Source organism: Notamacropus eugenii, chromosome 2 (assembly GCF_028372415.1).
Source record: "Notamacropus eugenii isolate mMacEug1 chromosome 2, mMacEug1.pri_v2, whole genome shotgun sequence".
In the NCBI taxonomy this organism is placed as follows: domain Eukaryota; kingdom Metazoa; phylum Chordata; class Mammalia; order Diprotodontia; family Macropodidae; genus Notamacropus; species Notamacropus eugenii.
The window spans coordinates 120,724,734-120,746,719 of record NC_092873.1 but is presented as its reverse complement, the minus strand read 5'-3'; the positions used below and the strand labels follow the sequence as shown (position 1 = coordinate 120,746,719).

Genomic DNA, 21,986 nt, shown 5'->3' with positions numbered 1-21,986 from the left:
TATAAAATCCTTTGAAATATAAGAAGCAACTTAAGCATAAAAACAGATAGGAATCAGGAAACAACAGACTAAAGCAATAATTTTAAAAATCAATATTAAACAACAAAGTCAAAAGCCTAGAGGCCTAAAAAGAATGTTTACTGAACAAATTAATTTCAGAAGGGAAACTAGTACCATTTTAGTCTATGAAATCTGTGACAGAGTTCATTAAATATTTCTGGAACCTATGAAAATAGATAAATCAGAGTATGCCTGTTCAATAACATATATTCCTATCTGTCTCAAATATATGAAAACAAAGTCAGATCTACTAGTTAGTGAATTTTGTTTTCACTGCCACCATTGCTGCCACCACTACCACTGCCACCACCACCACCACCCCAATCAAGCTAACACAGTAATGAGACTGCAACACTGGTGAAATATTGACCATCGAAAGCATCTCTCTCTGTTTATGTCCACTGCAGTCAATATACCTTTACAACTCAACCCAGGAGTGGCTCTGAACCAAGGAAGAAACAATAATTCTAGAATGGACCTGAGCTCCTAGAAGGGGACTCAAGTTCACCCTGCATGCCCAAGACATGAAGTAGGCCTGCTTTCTCTGGGCCTCTCTGGCACTGGTCTCAGAGCACACTCAGAATCACAGTCTTCAGGAAGGGCTTTAGACCCAAAACAAATCAGAACACACTTCCTGGTATAATTTTATGCATTTTAGGGTCTCAAGTCCATCACAAGCCCTTAAACATGAAACTAACTTGAACCCAACTAACTTGGCTTTGAGCATGTGGGAGTAAAGAGTTGCTGGCTCCTGAATCCATCTTGTTGAGTTTAACCTGTTTAAGGCATAGGTAAATCCCACATCTCGTATTCAGAATACCTTAATCTCTAATACCTCAGACATTCTCCATTGTTTGACTCTTAATTATCTAGACTTTGAAAGAATTTTCAATTCCAAGCAGTCTAATAGATGAATTAAACTACTAACATAACAAGGAACCTGAACCTTTCTTTTGCCTTTTTGTCTTCAACTCTCCAAAGTATATGAGAATCCTTGGCACCATTCCCAACACTGCCTCTTAGCTGGTCAGCACCCAAATTCAAATTCAGCTCTTGTTTTCAGGAGCTTTTTCCATTCTTTCAGGCATGCCTTAGTCACACTTCACTTCACTTTCTATTTTTTGCCCATCCTTTCACTAGAGACTATGACTTGAAGTTTTAGACCCTTCATTTCTGACCCTTGAGAAGTAATGGCCTATTTTGGTTTACTATTTCCGGCAGGCCCCAGACACGCTTCATTCCTATCCCCAAACCAGTTTCTCACCCTTTTGGTGAGGAGAGAAAAGGTTAGGGAAGGTTAGTGGTGGCCCCTCAGCTAAGTCTGGAAAAAGGAAAAGGGTTATGGCAGGCAGAAATGAGGAAATACATTCTGGGCATAGGCAATACTCTAGGAACAGCTTCACTGGAACAGAATATGTTAAGGCGTTATTTCTTGTATTGTTGTTAACGTTTCCTGTGTTTCTATCTTTTCCTCACAAGTAGATGGTAAGTTACTTGAAGGCAAATAAGAGAAGATTTTGTGTTTTCTTTAAACTTCTCATAGTTCCTTGGACATAACAGGTGCTAAGTAAATATTTGTAGACAGAAGACAACCCATTAAAAAGTCAGTTTTATAAATTGCCTAAATGGAAATTTCTCTGGTTCCTAGAATGAATGTTTGTTATTTGGCTTTTTTTTAATGTGACAATGAGGGCTCTGAGTTTTGCAAAGTTCTTGGTTATTTTGTATTTATTGGTTTGGGTTTTTGTTTTGGTTTGTTTTGTTTTTTTTTTTTTTTTTTGAGAAAAAGAGGGCACACTATCCATCATTTTTTTAACATGAGGTGTTTATGTTCTGAACTTCCTTAACATTTTCCACTTCCTTTCCCACCCTAAACTCACACCCATTTGACATTGTCCAGGGGCGGATGGCATTTGTGTTGAGAAACTGATCTATGCTGTGTACTCTCAAAGCAGCCACGTGACCTTTTCATCTCTTAATTGTTACCCCGTTTCTGTACCCTACCACTGCTTTTATAAGCTCCTGCCAGCAAAAAAGCACATGTTGTTGTGAAGTATTCAGGGGACATACCTTAGTCATACTTTCAAAGTCACATTCCGTTCTCTGAGTAGCTCTGCCTAGTTTACAAATGTACACATACACATACACACACACACACACACACACACACACACACAATAGAAATAAAAAAAATCTCCTTGTTTTGCTCTTCAAAGGAAAAAAGCTTTCCAAAGCAATTCACATCATGGGAACCAAAATTTACCTATGGGTTTTTGGAAAATGAGTAAACCAACTACGCCTCAACTAAAATTGTGAGAGGAGGGGAAAAAATATCTAGTCCTTTGAAGGTACTTGATCCATGGAAAAATTTACCTATTTGGATGAATTCCATTACTAGACCCCCACCCCTTACCAATCTCCACTCTACCGCTTCAAAAATCCACAAACGATATTAGGGCTCTATGACAGGATGAAAAGGAATTTTGTTGAAGCAACAATAAAAAATTGGGATCCTTGGAGTCTGAATAGGTTGTTTCAAAGGAATGACAAGTTTCCATTTGTTTTGACCTTTAAACTGCATTTTTAGTTAGCCTGAACCATAAAATCAGAAAATGAATTTGAATTACATTGCTTACAAATAAACAAAGACAGTTTGGCAGCAGAGAACGAGTAGGCCCTGGAGTCCAAAGACTTGGGTTTGAGTCCTGCCTCTGACCAATGTTGGCTGTGTGGCCCTGGGCAAATCGTTTAATCTCTCATTGATACCAGACAACTCTCTAAGATTGTAAGTAACAAAACAGATGCTGGTATTTATTGGTGGTAAAAACATTGAGGGAATTACAGGCATAGATTCACACCAACCTCCTCCCATCCTCTGAAGGAAAAAAAAAGGATTAAGTACAGTAAGTAAAATCTGGCCAAAAAAAATATCTAATGAAGACTGAATCAAGAATTTAGAAACCAAAATGTTTGGGGGCACTTTTCTATCAACATTAGAATATTGTTCAAAATTCTGCCCACATCACAAAAGAAGCACAAAATCACTTGAACCAATGCTGGCTTAATCTCTGACAGCACCACATTTACTAAGCTGTGCTAGGTCCTGGAGATACAATGATGAATGAGTATTACCATGCAGAAGTGAAGGGGTAGCTGAGGTCTGATAGTCAGGTGGAGGACCATGCTTAGGAAGGCTTCCTGACTTCCTCCAGCAGCACTGAGCAATTTGGGACTTGGAGGGAACAATGATGTTGACAGGTGAGAATTATCCAGCATTGGAACTGGCAAGGTAAGAACAGAGGAAGGAAAAGAAGAAGGGAAGGAAGGAATTCAGGGGATGGACAAGAGGCCATTTTTGACAGCAAAGTCAAGACGATGGAAGGTAGGAAGAAATGAGGCCAAAGGACTGAAGGTTACAGTGAAGATGGAAAGTAGGTGCAGAGATGGGGACTATGAGAAAGATGGAAAGACAGGGCATGATATTGAAGGAAACAGTCGCTGTCTCCAGAGAGATTATATTCTACTTTGAGGCTTAGGTCAGGTACCACCTCCTATGTGAAGCTTTGTCTAAGGAGTGCTCCCTCCCAACTCAAAGAGGGAGATACTGTGGTCAGAGAAAGGGAATTCAGAGCTATGGATTTTAAAGGTAGAAAAATTTCATTCTCTGCTTGGTCTGGTACAGCAGAATAGAAGTCAATTTAGGTTTGATGTAAGGAAGAAATTCCTAAAAATGAGTAGAGGAATGGGCTGCTTTGGGAGCAAAGGCAAGATAATCACTTTTCAGGTAAGTTCTAATGGGGATTTTTGTAGGGATTGAACTGGGTGACCCTAGAGGTTCTTTCTAACTTTGAAGTTCTGTGTCTATCTCTGCCCTCAACAAGCCATGGACAGGTGATACAGTTGGGGAGTGGGGGTCCATGGGATGGACAAAGAACTAAGAGGCCAGGAGTTAGAAGAAACAATGAATCTTGAAGCTACTGAGAATGAAATGGACAACGTCTTCAGGGAAGATGGAGAAATGTCATTAAAGTCCAGAAAGGAAGGGATACAATCTGATGTTATGGACTTCATAAAAGGGGAATATGCTAAGTCAGGGGTAGGAAACCTACAGCCTCAAAGTCACATGTGGCCTTCTAGGTCCTTGGGTGAGGCCTTTTGACTGAATTCAAGTTCTACAGAATAAACCTTCGTATTAAGGGGATTTGTTATGCGAAGTCTGGATTCAGTCAAAGGGTCAGATTTGAGGATCTAGAGGGTCACGTGTGGCCTTGAGGCCACAGGTTCCCCACCCCTGCACTAAGTGATAGCAGCAGGACCACAGGTGGTAGGGGAAACTGAAGAGTATGTTGATTTCTCCCCCTGGCTCTTTGGGACACACAAAAGTAGTGGGCCAGGCTAGAATAATTGGTGTGTATGTGTGTGTGTGTGTGTGTGTGTGTGTATGTGTATGTGTATAAATATGTGTGTAAATAGAAAATTCTCTGGGGAAAGCTGAGTTTAAGTGTTCCGACCTACAGGAGGAAAAAGGAAGAGAGAAGATGAAAAGAAGCTGTTAACAATAAGGTATGTATTAAAAGGGGTGAGGGGATTCAAAGGGCAGAGTAGGCTGATTAAGGAAGACTGGGAAATGGAAGTCATTTAACAGAGAGCAGGAGCCAGCAAACTACAGCTCATAAGCCAATGAAGTTGTATTTTAAAATTCTTAGCTCATTGCAGGTCAAAGTTTGCTGACCCCAGACAGAGAAGAAAGCTGTCTAGAAAGCTTTCCCTTACCATCCTTGACCCAATTCAGTATCTTCATCATGCAGAAGACAATTTCTGCACATAGAAGATCAGTCTTGGATCATCCATTGTACCATCTCCTATCAGTCCTTTGTTCACAGCAGTTAGAGTGCACTTGGCAAGCTGTCCTTTATTGTTAAACTCCCTCTCACCACCCACATTATTCTAATTCTCTTATATTCCTTTATTCAAAAAGCATTTAAGTTCTTACAAAGGGGTAAGTACTGGAGAGACAAAAGAAAATGAGACAATTCCTGTCTCCAAGGTGGTTACATTCTATTGTTCTGGCATTGGTTAAGTCCCACCTATGTACAAAGAAGAAATTAGCATCAAGTAGTTAAAGTAAATTTCATCTTGAATTAAGGAAAGATCAAGGGAGATAAGCCAGGTATCCAACATTTGGCTAAGTATGGTTTTCTACCCGTACTGTTTTCTGGTCACATCAGTTAAATCAACCAACTTAATTCTACTCTTAAGAAGTTTACTTGATAACATTAACAAATGCACACTAATTATACACCCATGCTCTATAATAATTTCGAGATAAGGGACCTTCAAGAGCAAGTTAAAACCCTCCATTTTAGAGATGAGAAAGTTGAAACTCAAAGATGGGGAAGTGATTTGCACAAGGTCAATGAGATGGTAAGTAGCAGAAGCAGGGTCTGAACCAGAGGTGGGGAACCTGTGGTCCTCTAGGTCCTCAACTATGGCCTTTAGATTGAATCCAAACTTCACAGAACAAATTCTTTTACTGAGGACTGGCTCTGAATCTATTTTCTCTGACTCTAAAACCGGTACTCCTTCTGCTGTCCCATGCCTTTTCTCTTGGATTTTCTTCTCTTCTTCTACCCAAGTTGCCTCCCCTGTATTTCCTGTTCTTTCTCCTGTACCTAGAAGGTGTTAATTCATTGAGGATGCCACCTTCTTTCAGAGCATCTGTACTTAGGTAAGAGCGTGAGAACTACACATAGGGAAAGATAACATGAGTGGGAGGAAAAACATCTGAAGCATGCTTAGTATAGTAAAGAAGGTAAATTGAACCTTTCCATCAAAGGGACAGATGGCTGACAAATGGCTATCAAGTGCAAGTCAGACCAGTCATCAATGGTGCTTTATTGTTCACAAAATTCTGAGTCACTTGGCAATGTTTCATTCAGAGAAAAAGCATTCTTGCGAGAGTGAAAAATCTGAAAATATCCAATACACAGAAAGTCAAGTTAGGTTAGGGGCCATGCAGCCATGAGCAAAGTTCAACTTAAGACAAAAATTTCCAAAGGCTGACAATGGGGGGGTGGGGAGGGAGAGACACAGTAAAGCATCCAGCTGAGGTGAAGTCATCATGCATTCAAATCATAGAATGGAAGTTATTGGTGAGACTATGAGCTGAACAATACTTACAAGGTTACAAGGTTACCTGACTTTTTAAAATTTCCAAGCAGCTAACAATTAAGAAAACAAGAGACATTCATTTGAATGACAAGTTCTCCGCTAATATATACAAACATAAAAAACACATTATCATGAAGCAGACAGTACATACATTTCCCCTCCCCAGTTTTTTTTGTAAGAATAACTCACAAATAAGAGTTGCTCCTGACTAAACTGTAACACCCAAATGACAACAGACAATGCTGTCTTTCAAAACAAAGCCAACAGAGAGAGAAAAGAAGGCAAAAACTAAAACACTACACATCACATCACTGTCAATCACTTCAGCAGTGGAAGTAGAATGGGTCTGCATTTTAGCACACCCATCCACCCTTGGGACATCAATCAAGCAGCTGCTTCTAAGGAACACAGACTCCGACAATATCAAAATGTGATTAGATGATATTGAGCTAGAAGACAGAGCCAGCACATAGTGAGCCACAAAAGCAGAAAGACTACACACACATTCCAAAGCAACCACTGTCACATCCCAGGAAGGTCCAGGGAAGAAAGCAAAAAAGCCATAGTAACGACCACGGTGACGCAGAGAAGGCCAGGATGCTGTTTGTGGCTTGGCTGCTCCATCTGAACCGATGGGGTCAAGAGCTCAAAGGCTTCTTTCGGGACTGCCAAGCAATTATCACACAGATTTGTAGACAGATGTTCAGCACATTTTCCCCTTCATTTATCAAGTGTGTGCATGAATGGATGCATAAAGGTTCATTTTTTTAAAGACCAAAACATTCAATGTTTTAACAGGTAGAGGAGGGAAAACACAGGAGCAGAAATACAGAAAAGAGACAGGATGTAAAAGCAAAAATCCTTTCAAGGCTGGGAACCTCTCCAACAACTAGAAATGGAAGTTGCCCTAATATATGTAAGCTGGAACACAGTGCTCAGAATTTTTTAAGGATATGCAATAAAAACAATTTAAGAGAGTAAGGACAAAAATAAGAAAAAGAGTTGTACACCTATATGCACAAGGTGGAGGCATATGCATCATAAAAATGGGTAAAGAAGGAAGTTCAAAAAATAGGTTAAATTGTTGTTTAATTGTTTTTCGGTTGTGTCTGACTCTTCATGACTTCTTTTGAGGTTTTCTTGGCAAAGATACTGGTATGGTTTGCCATTTCCTTCTCTAGCTCATTTTACAACTAAGGCAAATGGGATTAAGTGACTTGCCCAGGGTCACATGGCAGATCTGAATTCAGGTTTTCCTGACTCCAAGGCCAGAGCTGTATTCACTAAGCCTTCTAGCTGCCCATGGTTAAATTGCCAAGGCCAATAAGCAATACCTGACTTTCACATGATCATAGATTTAAAGCTAAAGGGACCCTACAAACCATCCAGTACAACCTCCTTATTTTATAGATGTGGAACCTGGGGCCCAGAGATGTTATGTGATTTATCCAAGGTCACACAGCTTTTGGAATCTGTACACAGGATCACTGATAAATGAAACACTGTTTAAACTCCTGAAAGGTACAAATGTCAAAGGCATTCTCTTAGGGTAAAAAAAAGGAGTAAAGAGGACAAGACACTGAAGGCTGTGTGAGGAGAAAAAGAATTTGTTCTCATGAGGTTAGTTGAATCTAAGAAAAAAAAAATCTTAATGGAGATTTTACAATTAACCAGAAAACACTGCTACAGCCCACTAAAGAACTTTTTGATACTGTGACTTAGAACTTACTTGTTATCATTTGTCCTTCATTCTTGAAGAGAACTAGGACATCAAGGTAACATCACAATGTACAAGTGAATTGGATTTAAGTGAGGGAGGCTGTGCTAAGTCACCAGCCTCACTTCCACCTCTGGAGTCATCTGGGTCCAATGGTCAGAAACACATCAGAATGACTGGAGATAGCCCCAGATGTGGTATACTGAAAAGGACTGAGGCTCCTTTTGATGGCTCACATTCCTTCAGAGCTTCTGAGGCCATCATTATGAATGGTGGCTTCAGTTCTTGTGGATGTGTACATTGTAGGAAACTGGGCAAAAACTGCAGGAACCGTAGGATACACCCAGGAAGTTGTTTCTGAATATCTTCCAGATACCTACCCACTTTCTTGGAATTAGTGGCCCTCTTCCCTAAAATTTGAGCACAGCACCATCATTGTGGAAAAATAGATGTGTTTTGATATGAGGAAAGACTTCCTAAGATTTTCAGCAGCCCAAAAGTTCAATCATCTTCTTAGAAAGGTAAAGAATTCCCCACAAGCTAAGATAATGAAAGTGAAGGCTGGATGACAATTAGGAAGGGGTATTGCAGAAGGGATTCCTGTTCAAGTAGGTTAGACCAGAAAGATTTGGTCAACCTTTTCAACTTCTGAGTGTCTATGATTCTATAAGGGCTTTAATTAGTTGTATTCTCTCTGGTTAACTTAGGCTTCCTCTGTCACTTAGGCTTAGGTCTTCATTCTGGGTAACAGTCTTACTTAAATGTGAAACACGGTATTAGAAATGCTTGGTGAATTATCCTCCATTTGTAAATGCTGAATATAATTACATTTATAAGCCCTCTTTTCCTGCTAAGATAAAACAAGAAACCTTAAAAAACTAAAAAGGTCATTGAAGTATCCTAGAGCTCAGCAAGAGCTCTGGGTCCTTGAAAGGTGGCCTGCAGCACAGTGGATGGATGGGTTGGAATGAACTGTGCCAAGGGAGAGGAGGGAAAGCACCTAGGGAGTCTGAGTACAATCTGCATTGGAAAAGAGGGGAAAAGGGAGGTGGTGAAATTGATCTTGACCAAGAGTTAGGAATTATGAAAGCAAAGCACTTAACTTGGACTCTTTACTGAGAGCATGGAGTTCTTGAAGACAGCCCTGGGTCAATCTGCAGAAAGTCAAACTTCTTAATACTTGAAGTGAAAGGGAGATAAAGTGAAGAAACATTGGAAATAAAGGAAAACTGGGATTTGGATGCCAAAAATTTTATAGAAAGAAGATATCTTAAATCTAGGTTGGCAAATAATAAACAACTATCATTCAGGACAGACAAGTAGAGTCAATTTGTTCATTAGCAGTTCTATGATGAAGAAAAAGATTGATGATAAGGGTTGAAATGAGCTTCAGGCACCACTTATCTCTAAAAATCACCAGCTCCATATTACTGTGGTTAGTTATACCCAACTCTTTGTGAGCCCATTTGGGGTTTTCTTGACAAAGATAATGGAGTGGTTTGCCATTTCCTTCTTCAGCTCATTTTACAGATGAAGAAACTGAGGCAAACAGGGTTAGGATCACACAGTTAGGAAGTACCTGAGGCAAATTTAAAGGCCTGTCACTACATGCACAGTGCCACAAAGCTGCCCCTCAGCTCCATATTACTCCCCTCTAAATAAAAGCTCTCTCCATACCCTCACACCACCAAACCAATTTAATATGCCCTACCCCCCACTCTCACCAGGACCTTCAAACACTCAGCTCCTCACATGAGTCCTCCCTAACTGCTGTAGGATTCTTCCCCATCCCAAGCCTTAGAATTAATAATTTATATGTTCATATCACTAGCATACCAGACTCCCTGGACCCTTGCATCAGGACTGTGGTACAATTCTTCAATCCTAGACATTATCTGCTTTATCAGTCCTTGTTTCTCGAACACAGACTACTGCTAAAGAAAAGTCTCACTGTCTTGTCATTAGCCCTCTGCTCCTGTCCCTTAAAAAGTTCATTCCCTCCCTTATCTCTCGTTATCCTCTCCTTAGCTAAGGCTTCCACATATCTCTCTATTCCTAATTCCTCACTTGGACTCTGGGCTCATTTTTTCACCTGTCTGTAGGAAAGGTTCACTTGGATATTTCACCATCATCCCAAATTCAACAGGTGAAAATTCCATCTCACCATCTTCCTCACTAAACTGAATCTCCTGCCCATTTCTGACAATGAAAGCAGTATTCTCTTTGTCCCCCAAGGTTGAAACTTTAGAGGCAATTTCAATCCCTCTTTTTTCATCTCCTACAAATCCTATCAATGTTTCCTTTTCTTTCTTAAAGTATTTACTTTCTTTACATTTTGCTTATCACTTAACCAACAAGCATTTATGAAGCATCCAGTAATGTGCCAAGGACTGTGCTATGCCCTAAGTATTCAAAAGTCAAAAATAAAATTGATCAAATCCTCTAGGAGTTTATATCCAGAATTTCATCATTTTAAGCCTAACTGGCATCCCATCTTCAATCCCTCTTCAGTTACATCCACTCTTCTACACAGATACCAGATTATTAACAATTGCTTCATCAATGTTATTCCTGTGCCCACAGACCTAGATTGACTTCATAACCTCTATCAATCACATTCACATTACTAAACTCTTCATCCAAAGCCTTCCAATAGCTGAACTCAAAACCGATTCATACTCATTACTCAATTTTTTTCTGAACATAAACCCTTATATTAGTATAACAGCTAATTGATAAAAATTGATAATTCTCTCATCCATTGATAAAAATTCACAATTTAAAAAACTTATATATGTCAAAATACTGAACAATTTTTCCCTTACTTTTTAAAAGTATCAATATCTCTGTAAATATACATACCTCTTTCGGCAAAGACACTAATTTGTTTCTGTCTGCATTCAAGTTGCTCAACTTCTTTAGCTTTCCAATGCTTTTGGGCAATGTCTGTTTTAATAACAATAATTCATTATAAGAAAATGTGTTTTATTTATGACCTATACCAAGGGAGTTTTTAAAAATTCACAAAGATTAAAGAGAAAACAAGTTATTCTTTAACTGAGGGCCTCCCTGTAAATATTATTTTTGTGATTACTAATATATGACATGTTATTATGCTATTAGCATATTAGCTCTAACATTACAAGGACCTTTATATGGGCATGAGTTTAAGTAAGCTAAACTTTGAAATTAGCATGTGACTGACCTAAGTAAAATTCTCATCTGTGGCAAGAGAAAATAATAATAGTGATAATGGTAACAATAAAAACAAAATCCTTTATATGGCCTAGTTTTAAGATTTACAAAGCACTTTACAAAAATTATCACATTATCCTCATAACATCCCCGGGAAGTAGGTGCAATTGTTATACCCATTTTTTAGATGAGAAACTGAGATAGACAGTGGTTAAGTGACTTGTTCAAGGCCACATACTAGTATCTGAGGCCAGATAATGATGATGATGATGCTAGTATTTTACATAGCACTTATTATGTAATGCACTTACATGTGCCAGGTACTGTGCTGAGTACCTTACAATTATTATCTTATTTGACTGTCACAACAACCCTGGGAAGGAGGTGCTGATATTGTCCCCATTTTGCAGATGAAGAAACTGAAGCAAAACAGTTAACTGACTTGCCAGGGTCACATAGCGAATAAGTATATGAGGCTACGTAGGAACTCAGATTTGTTGAAATCCAGGCCCAGCATTCTGTCTGTTGTGCCACCTGTCTGATAGGAAAAACACCTAAATGAAAAAAGAGATGCTAGTAATTCACATCTTTCTGAGACTAAAACAAATTTTAGAGCTGAGAAGGGTCATAGAGGTCACTGACTCCAGCCTGCAAAGCCCAGATTTGCCCAAATTGTCAGAATCTGAACCGAGGTTCTCTGGCTCTAAATCCTGGGCTTTTCTCACATGGTATGCTGCCCCACTATCTTGTGACAGGAGGGTAGAAAGTACCTGTAACATACACAGCTGGGGCTGTCACTTGCAATACTGATCAGAGTTGGGCAGAGAAAGTCACAGGAAGAAGAGAAAAGTATGGAAAAGAAATAAGAAGTGGAAAAAAACAATAGAATGATGTAGAATCAGCTACTTACTCAGGTTTGCAGGTTTTAATAATAATTCAAACCCTGCTTAGTGCTTATTAAAAAAGATAATTTTTTATTTAAAATTGTAAATAATTAAAGAACTTGGTAAATTTCACATGTGGCAGAGAGTCACAATCTAAATTATGATTTGAAATGCTACCAATTGCCTCCTGTCGTCCAACACTGCCTGCTTCAGTATGTTTACCCCTAAATGTGCTGCTCCTTATTGAGTGTAACCTACAGTCTTCCTTGTACCTCCCTTACTCACCTTAAATAGAACTGTCCTGAAATCACAAAATCCAAGCTGAGAGTTGCAAGGTCATCTAGTTTAATCCTCTCATTTTAACATTAATCAAGCCTAGTCTAAATGTTCATGGGGACTACTTGTTCCCAACCTGTGGTAGAGCCTTCTGAGCTCCTACTGGTCTGATCAGCCATAGTCAGACACACTATATATACCTTGACTCCAACATAGTGATGTCATTTTGATCCTCTTTGAGAATGATGGACAACAACCCATCAGTTAGACCCAGAGGATTGAAGTGGTTTGTCCAAATTCACATAGGTAGTGGTGAAACCAGGATTCAAACCAAGTTCCTCTGATTCTGACATCAGTGTTCATTCCCCTGGTACCATCATATGGCATGGAGGAAAGAACAAAAGGAGGTACAAAGACCTACGAGAGGAAAAGAAAGAAAAGGAAAGGAGAGAAGAGAAAAATGAAAGGAATAGAGAGAAGAAAAAAGTGGGAGTAGAAGAACTGGAGAATATATGAAAAGGAAGAAAAATAAAAGTGGCAAAAAAAATAAAAGAAACAAATGAAAATGCATTTATTAAATTAAAAAAAACTTTCTTTAAAAAGTATACCATAAAATGAAAAGATAAAAAAGGAAAAGAGAAAAAGGAGAGAATACTGAACAGAAGAAAAAAGAGAAAGAAGAACTATGAATAACAACCCAGGAGTCTTCTAAAAGGGAAGTAAAAATAGGATGAGGGGGTTATACTATTGTTGGAGTATAATTAGAAATTGTTATTCTAGGGTCTCAGACTATGAGATATATTTAAAGTGTTAGGGTAGCTATAGGCACCTTTATCTCCCCCAATTCCAAAATTAGAAAGGAAATAGACTGGGAGTGAGAGGGAAGGCCAGGGTCACTTGGTGAGAGGCACCATAGATGTTTAGAAGTCACCCCTTCCAATTTCAATTCCACCACTGTCCCATCAATCTATTATTTTCTCTTCTCCTCACTGTTTTCATACTTGGACCCAGGGACAGCATGGCGGAGTGGAAAGAATACTGGACTTGGAGTCAGAAAGACCTAAATTCAAATCCTGTGTTTCAGTTTTTCATCCGTAAAATAAAGGAGCTGAGCCAGATGGCCTAGATGATCTCTTACAACTCAAAATCTATGTTCTTAAGTCCCAGAGACAGGGAAAGGTAATGGTAGCCAATGAGGTTAACCTGTCAGTTGCAATTTTTCAGGGTTCCACAGTAGTAAGAGCTGCAAAGGTGTTAATACCAGCTCATCAAAGCATCCGATTAATGAGGTTTTACTTGCTAAAGCAAGTCTTTCATGCTGGCGAATCAAATTGTTTCTAAATGTCACCAACTCTGGAACACTCCATGCACATACCCTTTGATGGTACCAGTGATGGATGGATACTCCTAGTTTGGAGCCTTAAGAGCTCCAGGTCCCAAGGGGCAGCAGAAGCTGGAGTTCAAGCTTATTATACACAACACACCAGTGAGGTCTTACTTACAATATGGCACTGTATGCATCATCAATCAACCATTCAACAAGAATTTCTTAAATGCTTACAATATATCAGATACTACGCTAAGCACTGGGGATGAAAAAACAAAGGGGAAAAATGTAAGACAGCCCTTACCCTCAAGGTACCTACTTTTTAATGGGGGATATTATAGGTACACATCAGAACAGATAGAAGGTAATCCCAGTGAGGAAAGCTTTAGCAGCTGAGGCATGAGAATGCTAAATTTGGAATCACAGAGCCTGAGTTTAAATTCTTGTGGTGCCATTGTGTTTTACCAATGACCTATATTACCTAAGACAGGGGTGGGGAACCTGTGACCTCAAGGCCGTATGTGGCACCCTACGTCCTCAAGGGCAGTCCTTTGACTAAATTCAAATTTCACAGAACAAATCCCTTTAATAAAAGGATGTGTTCTGTAAAACTTGGACTCAGTCAAAAAGCTGCATCCAAGGACTTTGAAAGCCACATGGGGCCTGAAGCTGCAGGTTCCCCACCCCTGAATCCTGAGATAAGTCAGTTAACCTCTCTGCATCTGTTTCCTTATCTGTAAAATGAAGAGGGTGAAGTAGATGACCTCTAAAATATGTTTTATCTCTAGATCTATAATCCTAAGAACTCGACCACTAAAATCACTATATAACCTTGGACAAGGTCTTTCCCCTCATTAAGCCTAAGTTTTCTCACCAGTAAAATGAAGGATTTAGACTAGGTGACATCTAAGGTCTTTCCTGCTCTAAAAATCTGTAATCCTCTAGCTATTCTAGCCAAATGACCAATTTAATAGTCTCATTTGTTTTCAAATGCATGCATATATTTTTTCTATAATAATATGAATACAACTTATGAAGTGGCATTTAAGAAAACTATCCCAAAATGTGGTATTCGAAGGCAAAATCATGATAGTAAAATGTCACTAATAAAGACAAACTGAGAAGGACAACCTAAATTTACAAATAGGTTTTCATTATATTTATGAATCATTTTCCTTACTGCTATAAAAAGGATAATACTAGCATTACTTAGAGATTGTGCTTTGATTAATAAAGGAAATTTGAAATGAGTATTTTCTAAGTCATACAAGCAATAAGTACCACAAAACAATTTGCTGAAAAACACTGTTCTCTAAGTAGTCAAAACAGTCACCTTTAAGTGAATTAATCTGATGGACAAATCTTTTCTTTAGGGCTAGTAAAAAAGGCCATTTCGGTCAGCTAACACCAACACCAACAGCAAGGAGTCTGATTTCACTGAGTAGCCAAGGCTGTGGATCTCCCTCCCTCCCAAAGGAAAACAGCCACACAGCTGAATAACAGGAACCCACTCACCAGAAGCTGGTTTTCAGTCAGAACTAGCTCAGTGAGGCTTTCGCAGTCTCCAATTGCTTCTGTTAGCTGCACAAGTCTATTCTGATCAGCCTTTAAGATGGACAGTTTCTTTAACTTTCCTAGAAGAATATAATTTTAAAATGAGTAGAAAACATCAGATGGAACATCAGATGGAGAGGTGCTGTGGAGTCAAGCACAGTGTCCCTAAAGTATTAGTGTGCTTTTAAGCAGTAAAGTTTTAAAACTTCACTAAGACTTTTGGGACACCTGAAGAGTTGGCCTTGGAGGTAAGGAAGACCAGAGCCTAAGTCCTTCCTCTGATATATGCTGGTTAAGACCATAAGTTAGAGATGAGTTGCCATATCAAGTAATACTGATGAAGGGAGTTTCCATACCAGGAATTCATTACTTTGAGGAACCAACCACCATCCATCCCTATCCCCCTCCCACCCAGGCCCAGATAAAGGGGGTAAAAGCTTCAGTTAGTTACTCTTTGAACAAACATTCAATGTTTTTATTCATGCTGGCAAGGAAGAGGACATATTCTAATATTAGTTCATTCAGCTTCTTAAATTATGAAAAGATATTTTATTTACCAAATGATTCAGTAACAAATTTAAAGCTGATGTTTGAACAGACGACTACAATAGCCTAATAGCAACAAAGCAATTACTCCAAAAATGTCAAAACTGGTAGGTACTTTCTCCTTATCCCCCCCTCTTAGACTCCTTCACAGCTTTCAGGGCATAACTCAAAGGCTACCTCCTCCAGGAGGGCTTCCTTTATTCCTCCCAGTTAATAACAGTCTCTCCCTCCTACAATTATTTTGCATTGCTTTGCATTTACTTAAAAGTGTGGACATTATCTCCTCCCAGGAGAAAGGAATCTGCCTGAGGCTGGAGACTGTTTTGTCTTTGTCTCACCAGGGTCTAGTACAGTGCCTTGCTTATTATTAATAAATGTTTGTTGAATTGAACTTTGGAAGGTATGGACCATGTCTTCCTTATCTTTATATCTTTGTACCACTATGATACGCACTAGGGGAAATATAAAAGATAAGACAGAGTCATATTGAATGAATGAATGAATGACAGGAAGGAAAATTTAAAGAACTTCTACCTCCATCAAGGGCAATAGTTTTTCAAGCCGCCTATGATCAAAACCTCCAAATTATCCTTGGTATTTTACTTTCTCTCATCTCCCATATTCAATACATGGCATATGCTAAAAGTCTTTGTGCAGTAAAAACCACACTATATTGTCCTGTATTGTCAACTCTTGACAATACTATCTTGACAATTCTTGCCTCAATCCCCTTTTGTCCAAATTTGTACCATAGTGACCTTAGCTAACTGGCTGAGACCACAAAGATAGCCAGTGATCGAGACAATTTTTAAAATCGGATACTACTAATTGGTCTCTGATTATTGTAAGGAGGACACTGTGTAAACCTTAAGACACTGTAAATGTGAGCAGCTTTTAATGACTGTAAATCAAGTCTGGGAAAAGAAGAATGAAGATGCCCTTTGTTATTTCCTGAGAGTAGCCAGTATTAATGAGCCCTTTCCAAATCAAAGTCAGAATACAGCCCCTACCTTAAAGATGAGATAATCACCTTGGGGAAAAAGAGCATCAGTCTTATCCTGTGCTCCCCTGTCACACAGAGTGGAGGCAACTGTTTTGTTTTCAAAGGATTCCACTGGATCCTTGTGCAGGATTGTGCAATCATTAATTCTGTAATGATATTCCCAAGGGCTTGTTACCCTCCCTGTGTGACAGCAAATGGCCATTAACTGTACAATGCATACAAAACCTCCTCCTGCTTATCTTAGGAGTTTTCTATCACTTTAGGATTTTTTTAAATCTTTTTTTTTTTTTTGGGGGGGGGGATGGAGGTCCAAACCTGTGATTTAATTTTTGTAGAGAGAATCCAGATAACTAAATTCCCTCTCATAAGAGGGAACCTATAGTGTTAGAGAGTTGTCTAGGGCACCAAATGACATAAATGATTTGCCCAGTATGTGTCCAAAGGGGACATATGGAATCTAGTCTGCTCTTATGCACTTACCCACACTGCCTCCCAACTATTACCTGAGGACACTTAACTCCCAATAAATACTGCATCACTTATTATAAAGATTTGTGTTTTCTTTTGGCCAACTTCCTAGGCAGTGTCTAAAGTCTCATAAATTTATTTATCTGACACTGCTCTATGCCACCCTCGATGCCCTGCAGCTCTCTGACATACACTAAAGCAATAGCTGAAATTTTATTGTTGGACAATATTACAAATACAAGAAAGGAAGTGGACATAAATATTTGTGTGATACTACAATTACCAATGGGAAAACTGATTGCAAAATTATTTTTTCAGTATCTGAAAATCTCTTTTAAGTTTCCTTCTTCTTTTATCAGGTATTTAAATTTGGTAACAACTATATAATTAAAATGCATGATTTCTCACTTTCTCAAAGTATTCTGTTGATATATGCTAAAACCACATGGGATGTAGTGAAGAGCTCTGGTCTTGGAGTTAGACAATCAGGTTTCAAATCCTAGCTCTACCCTTTACTATCCACATAACTTTGGGCTGATCTCTTAAGCAAGTCTCCCTGTGTATACAATGAAGGTAACAATATTTGCACTATTTACTTCACCAGTTTATGCAAAAAATATTTTTAAATAATACAACACAATAAAAATGTGACCCATTACGATTCCTCCAGTGTTAGTTTATTTTCCTGAACTACCTAAGGAAAGGCAAAGTGATCTACTGGGTGGAATGTTAAGACCTGGAGCTTGAAAGTCCTGGGTTTTTCATTTTTCTTTAGCTGCTGGGCAAGTCCCTTAACCTATCTCAGTCTTATCTGTTAAAAAGGGGGTGAGGATAATATGCCCCATTTATCTCACAGAGTTATTATACGGATCAAACGAGAGACTCTGAGTAAAGTGTTCTACAGATCTTAAAGTTAGTTATGATGATGATAATAATGATGAAGCCTATTTAATTCACAAGGTGGCACAGTGGATAGAACACTGGGCTTGGAGTCAGGAAGAATCTTCTTCTTGTATTCAAATCTGGCCTCAGACACTTACTAGCTGTGTGACCTTAGGTAAGTCACTTAACCCTGTTTGCCTCAATCCTCATCTGGAAAATGAGTTGGAGAAGAAAATGGTGAAATACTCCAGTATTTCTGCCAAGAAAACCCCAAATAGGGTCATGAAGCATTGGACACAATTGAAATGACTGAACAACAACAAATTTATGAGGGGAATAATTTGGCTTTTCTTAAGTATTAAAAGTTGTTGAAAGAAAGTTCTACTTTTATGAATTATCAGCCTTTGCAAAACACAAGCAAGAAGAAACTTCTTGGTGTAACAACAGTCCATTTCACTAATAACTAATTCAATCACGTCAAAATTAATTTATCCAAAAAGTTATTTACAATACTATACTAGAAATACTGAAACTTGGTGATGGGCAATTTTCTTTTTTTTCATCCATACCTGACACAACCCAGCTTCCACAAACATATACACATACTAGGTACTAGTGATTTCAATTTGAGTATTTTTATAATCAATAAGCCCCAGACCACTACCAAACTGAGCCAAGGTCCGATATTATCAGCATTTACCTGATATTTTGCCAACTAAAAATGGAATACAATTTTTTTTTTAATCTACATTTGGTTTTGTTCTCTACAAATTCCTTTACATGCAATCTCTCCTCTCTTGGTACCATCAACCTAATACAGGCCCTTATTATTGATGGTTGGACTACTATATTAGTCTAACAGAGGGAAGCTAGGTAAGAATTGGGCCCTGGAATCAGGAAGATTCATCTCTCTGAGTTAAAATCCAGCCTCAGACACTTACTAGTTGTGTGACCCTGGACAAGTTATTTAACCCTGTTTGCCTCAGTTTCCTCATCTGTAAAATATGTTGGAGAAGGAAATGGCAATCCACTCTTCTCTGCCAAGAAAGCCCTAAATGAGATCATGAAGAGTCATACACAACTGAAAAACAACTCAACAATATTAGCCTGCCCTAAGAGGTCTATTCCCGTCTCCCCTCTTTCATATTTTTGTCAGAATAAACTTTCTCATGCATAAATACCATCCACTCAAAAACCTTTAGTGACTTCCTGCTGATTTACCTTTCAAACTTTCTTGCCTGGCATTCAAAACCCTCATGATATAATGCCACCCTACCTTTCTAGTCCAATCTCATAGTACCCTTCTTCAAACATTCTACGCTACAGCCAAACTCAACTGTTCTCTGTCCCCAAATTGTGTGCCTTTGGCTACTGTGTTACCTCAGTGTCATACAAGTCTTAGCCTACCCCCTCCCTCCCCAAAGAATTCCTATCTGTCCTTTAAAGTCAAAAACAATGGTCACTCCTCTAGGAATTATTTCTGGATATCCCCATTAGATAATGATCATTCATTCATTCATTCATTCATTCATTCAGTAGTTACTAAACATCTAGCACTGAGTATACAAAAACAAAGTTGAAACAGTTCCTATCCTCAAGGAACTTACATTTTATTCAAGGAAAACAATACATGCCCAGAAAAGTGAATACAGTTATCACTTACTTCTACACCATGGGAGTTAGAGGCATGGTACCCCTATGATCTGGAAAATCTGCATAACATTTTTTGAGCCTCCCTTCTTACACGAGAAGTCTGAATTTTTTCTTTTTTCTTTTATGAGGTATTTAAACTATCTTATTGCAAAATTCAAGTTGATGTTATTCAATACTATACATTATTTTATACATTTCTGAGTTTCTAAACTTTTTCCATGTCATCTGATGACCTTCGCATGCTGTCTGCGGCTTCCACAAAGCTCCAAAAAAATTCCCATTTAATTTCTTATGCTGACCTGTGATACAGAGAAACTGTGATGGAAAAGTCACAATGTGGAAGAGATAACTGTACAAAATATATAAAGTCATGAAGTAATGGGGAGGGGAAGACCAGGGGGAAAGGAAAGAGAATAGGTTCTATAGAAGATATCTGATTTGAGCTCTGAAGAAAGTTGGAGACTCTAAGAAGCAGAAGTGAGGCAAGACTGAATCTTCCTTGCAAGAAGAAAGAAGAGACATACAATAAGCCCTGAAAGGTAGGCCAGATCCAAATTGTGAAAGGCTTTAAATGCTAAACCCAAGAGTTTTGTATTTTAGAAAAAACTTGGAGCCCCTGAAGTTTCTTGAGCAGGGAAGAAATAGGGTCAACTGTTTTTTACCCATTAGACCTAATAATGCATGTATCATGTACCATTTTGTATTAGTTATCCATATTTGTATCTTACCACTCAATGGATCATAAACATTCTTAAACATTCAGTGAATCTTATAAGGGATGGAGCTTTGGAAAGGGGGAGCAGAATGAAGAGGGAAAGGTTTAAAAGGGAAATGCAGACAATGTAAATAGAAATAGACATCAATAGAATTTTCTAAAATTAAAAAACCATGTTTGTTGAACAAATAAATAACATATATGTGCACACCTCCTATACAAGTAACCTGAAAAGGTGCTCAAACAAGAAATTAATACTCAATCTCTACTTGTCTATCTCTGACTATTATCTCTCTATCGGTATCTCTCTCTGTCTGTCTCTGTCTCTGTCTCTCTCACACCAAACACACACACACACAGAGCAGTTTCGAGACAGTTTGGGAAATGCATATGGTACATTTCAGAGCTCAGAATAAGTAGCTGGTTCCCAGGTGGGTTTCACACTTACCTACGCCATCAGGAAGAACGTCCAGCAAATTCTGAGAAAGGACTAAATCTGTTATGGACGCTAGGCCACTGATCTCGTCAGGAAGTCTTTCCAGCTTGTTTTCCGAGACATCCAAGCAGAGCAAGTTTTTCAAGTTTCCTATTTCCTATATTAATGACACAGAAAAAGAAAATCCTGTTCAAACACGCAAGGATTGTTTGCACTGGAAAGTACTGAAACAGCCTCACACCGTTAAATTCCCAAAGGAAGGATTAGGACAACGTTTCCTAAATTTTGAAAATTACTTCATTTTAACAACTGAATAGAAGCCATAGACAGCTTTTTCATAAAAAATGGACTAATAGTATAGAATCTTCATTCTCAAAGGTATGATAGTCCTCTAGAAAACAATTAGGATCCTAGAATTTAGAGGAAGAAAGTGCCCTAAAAATCATCTAGGTCAACCTCTTCATTTTACAGATGAAGAAACTAAACTGAGGTTCCAAATGAGGAAGACTTGCCAAGGCAGGGAAAGGATTTGAACCCTCTGACTCTATAATCAATACTATGCTGCTCTCTTATTTGGTCATTTTTCATTACAAAGGTATTACCATCACCACTTTACAGATGATTTAACTAAGACCCAAAGAATTTTAATGGTTTGTTCAAGATCACACAAGTCTATTGAGAGAAAGAGGTTAAAACTGCTTCAATAAATTCACATTTAGAATGGATCACTCTCTAAGAAGATATTTAACATGGTGATAACATACTCATTTCTGGTAAAACTATGCTTGCTTCAATTTTCCTTTGATGTTAGTATACTCAAAACTACAGACCTCGAGCTGAAAGCCATTCAGTTAAACTGGAGAAAACAGTTCAACAAATCATAAAATATTTACCTTTCAGTCTAAAAACTAGAATTGAGGTGGTGCAATAGATAGAGCGCCAAGCCTGGAGTGAAGACCTAAGTTCAAATCCAGCCTCAGACACTGACTAGTTGTGTGACCCTGGGAAAGTCACTTAACCCTCTTTGCCTCTGTTTCCTCATCTGTAAAATGAGCTGGAGAAAGAAAGGGCACACTGTTCCAGTGTCTTTGCCAAGAAA

The 21,986-nt window shown here is 38.5% G+C and overlaps 1 protein-coding gene across 2 annotated transcripts in view; it reads right to left on the bottom strand.

Annotated features, from left to right (window-relative positions):
* Window positions 1-21,986, bottom strand: part of LRRC1 (leucine rich repeat containing 1) — a 187,274-nt gene that overhangs the window by 27,806 nt on the left and 137,482 nt on the right. Inside the window, exons 8-10 of one of the 2 annotated variants that reach the window (XM_072642485.1) lie at window positions 20,900-21,044; window positions 15,146-15,264; window positions 10,811-10,894 (exon numbers count right to left, since the gene is read on the bottom strand). In XM_072642485.1, coding sequence (XP_072498586.1) covers window positions 10,811-10,894; window positions 15,146-15,264; window positions 20,900-21,044 — 348 coding nt within the window. The remainder of the gene's footprint in view (window positions 1-10,810; window positions 10,895-15,145; window positions 15,265-20,899; window positions 21,045-21,986) is intronic. The other variant, XM_072642486.1, reaches the window with a different exon arrangement.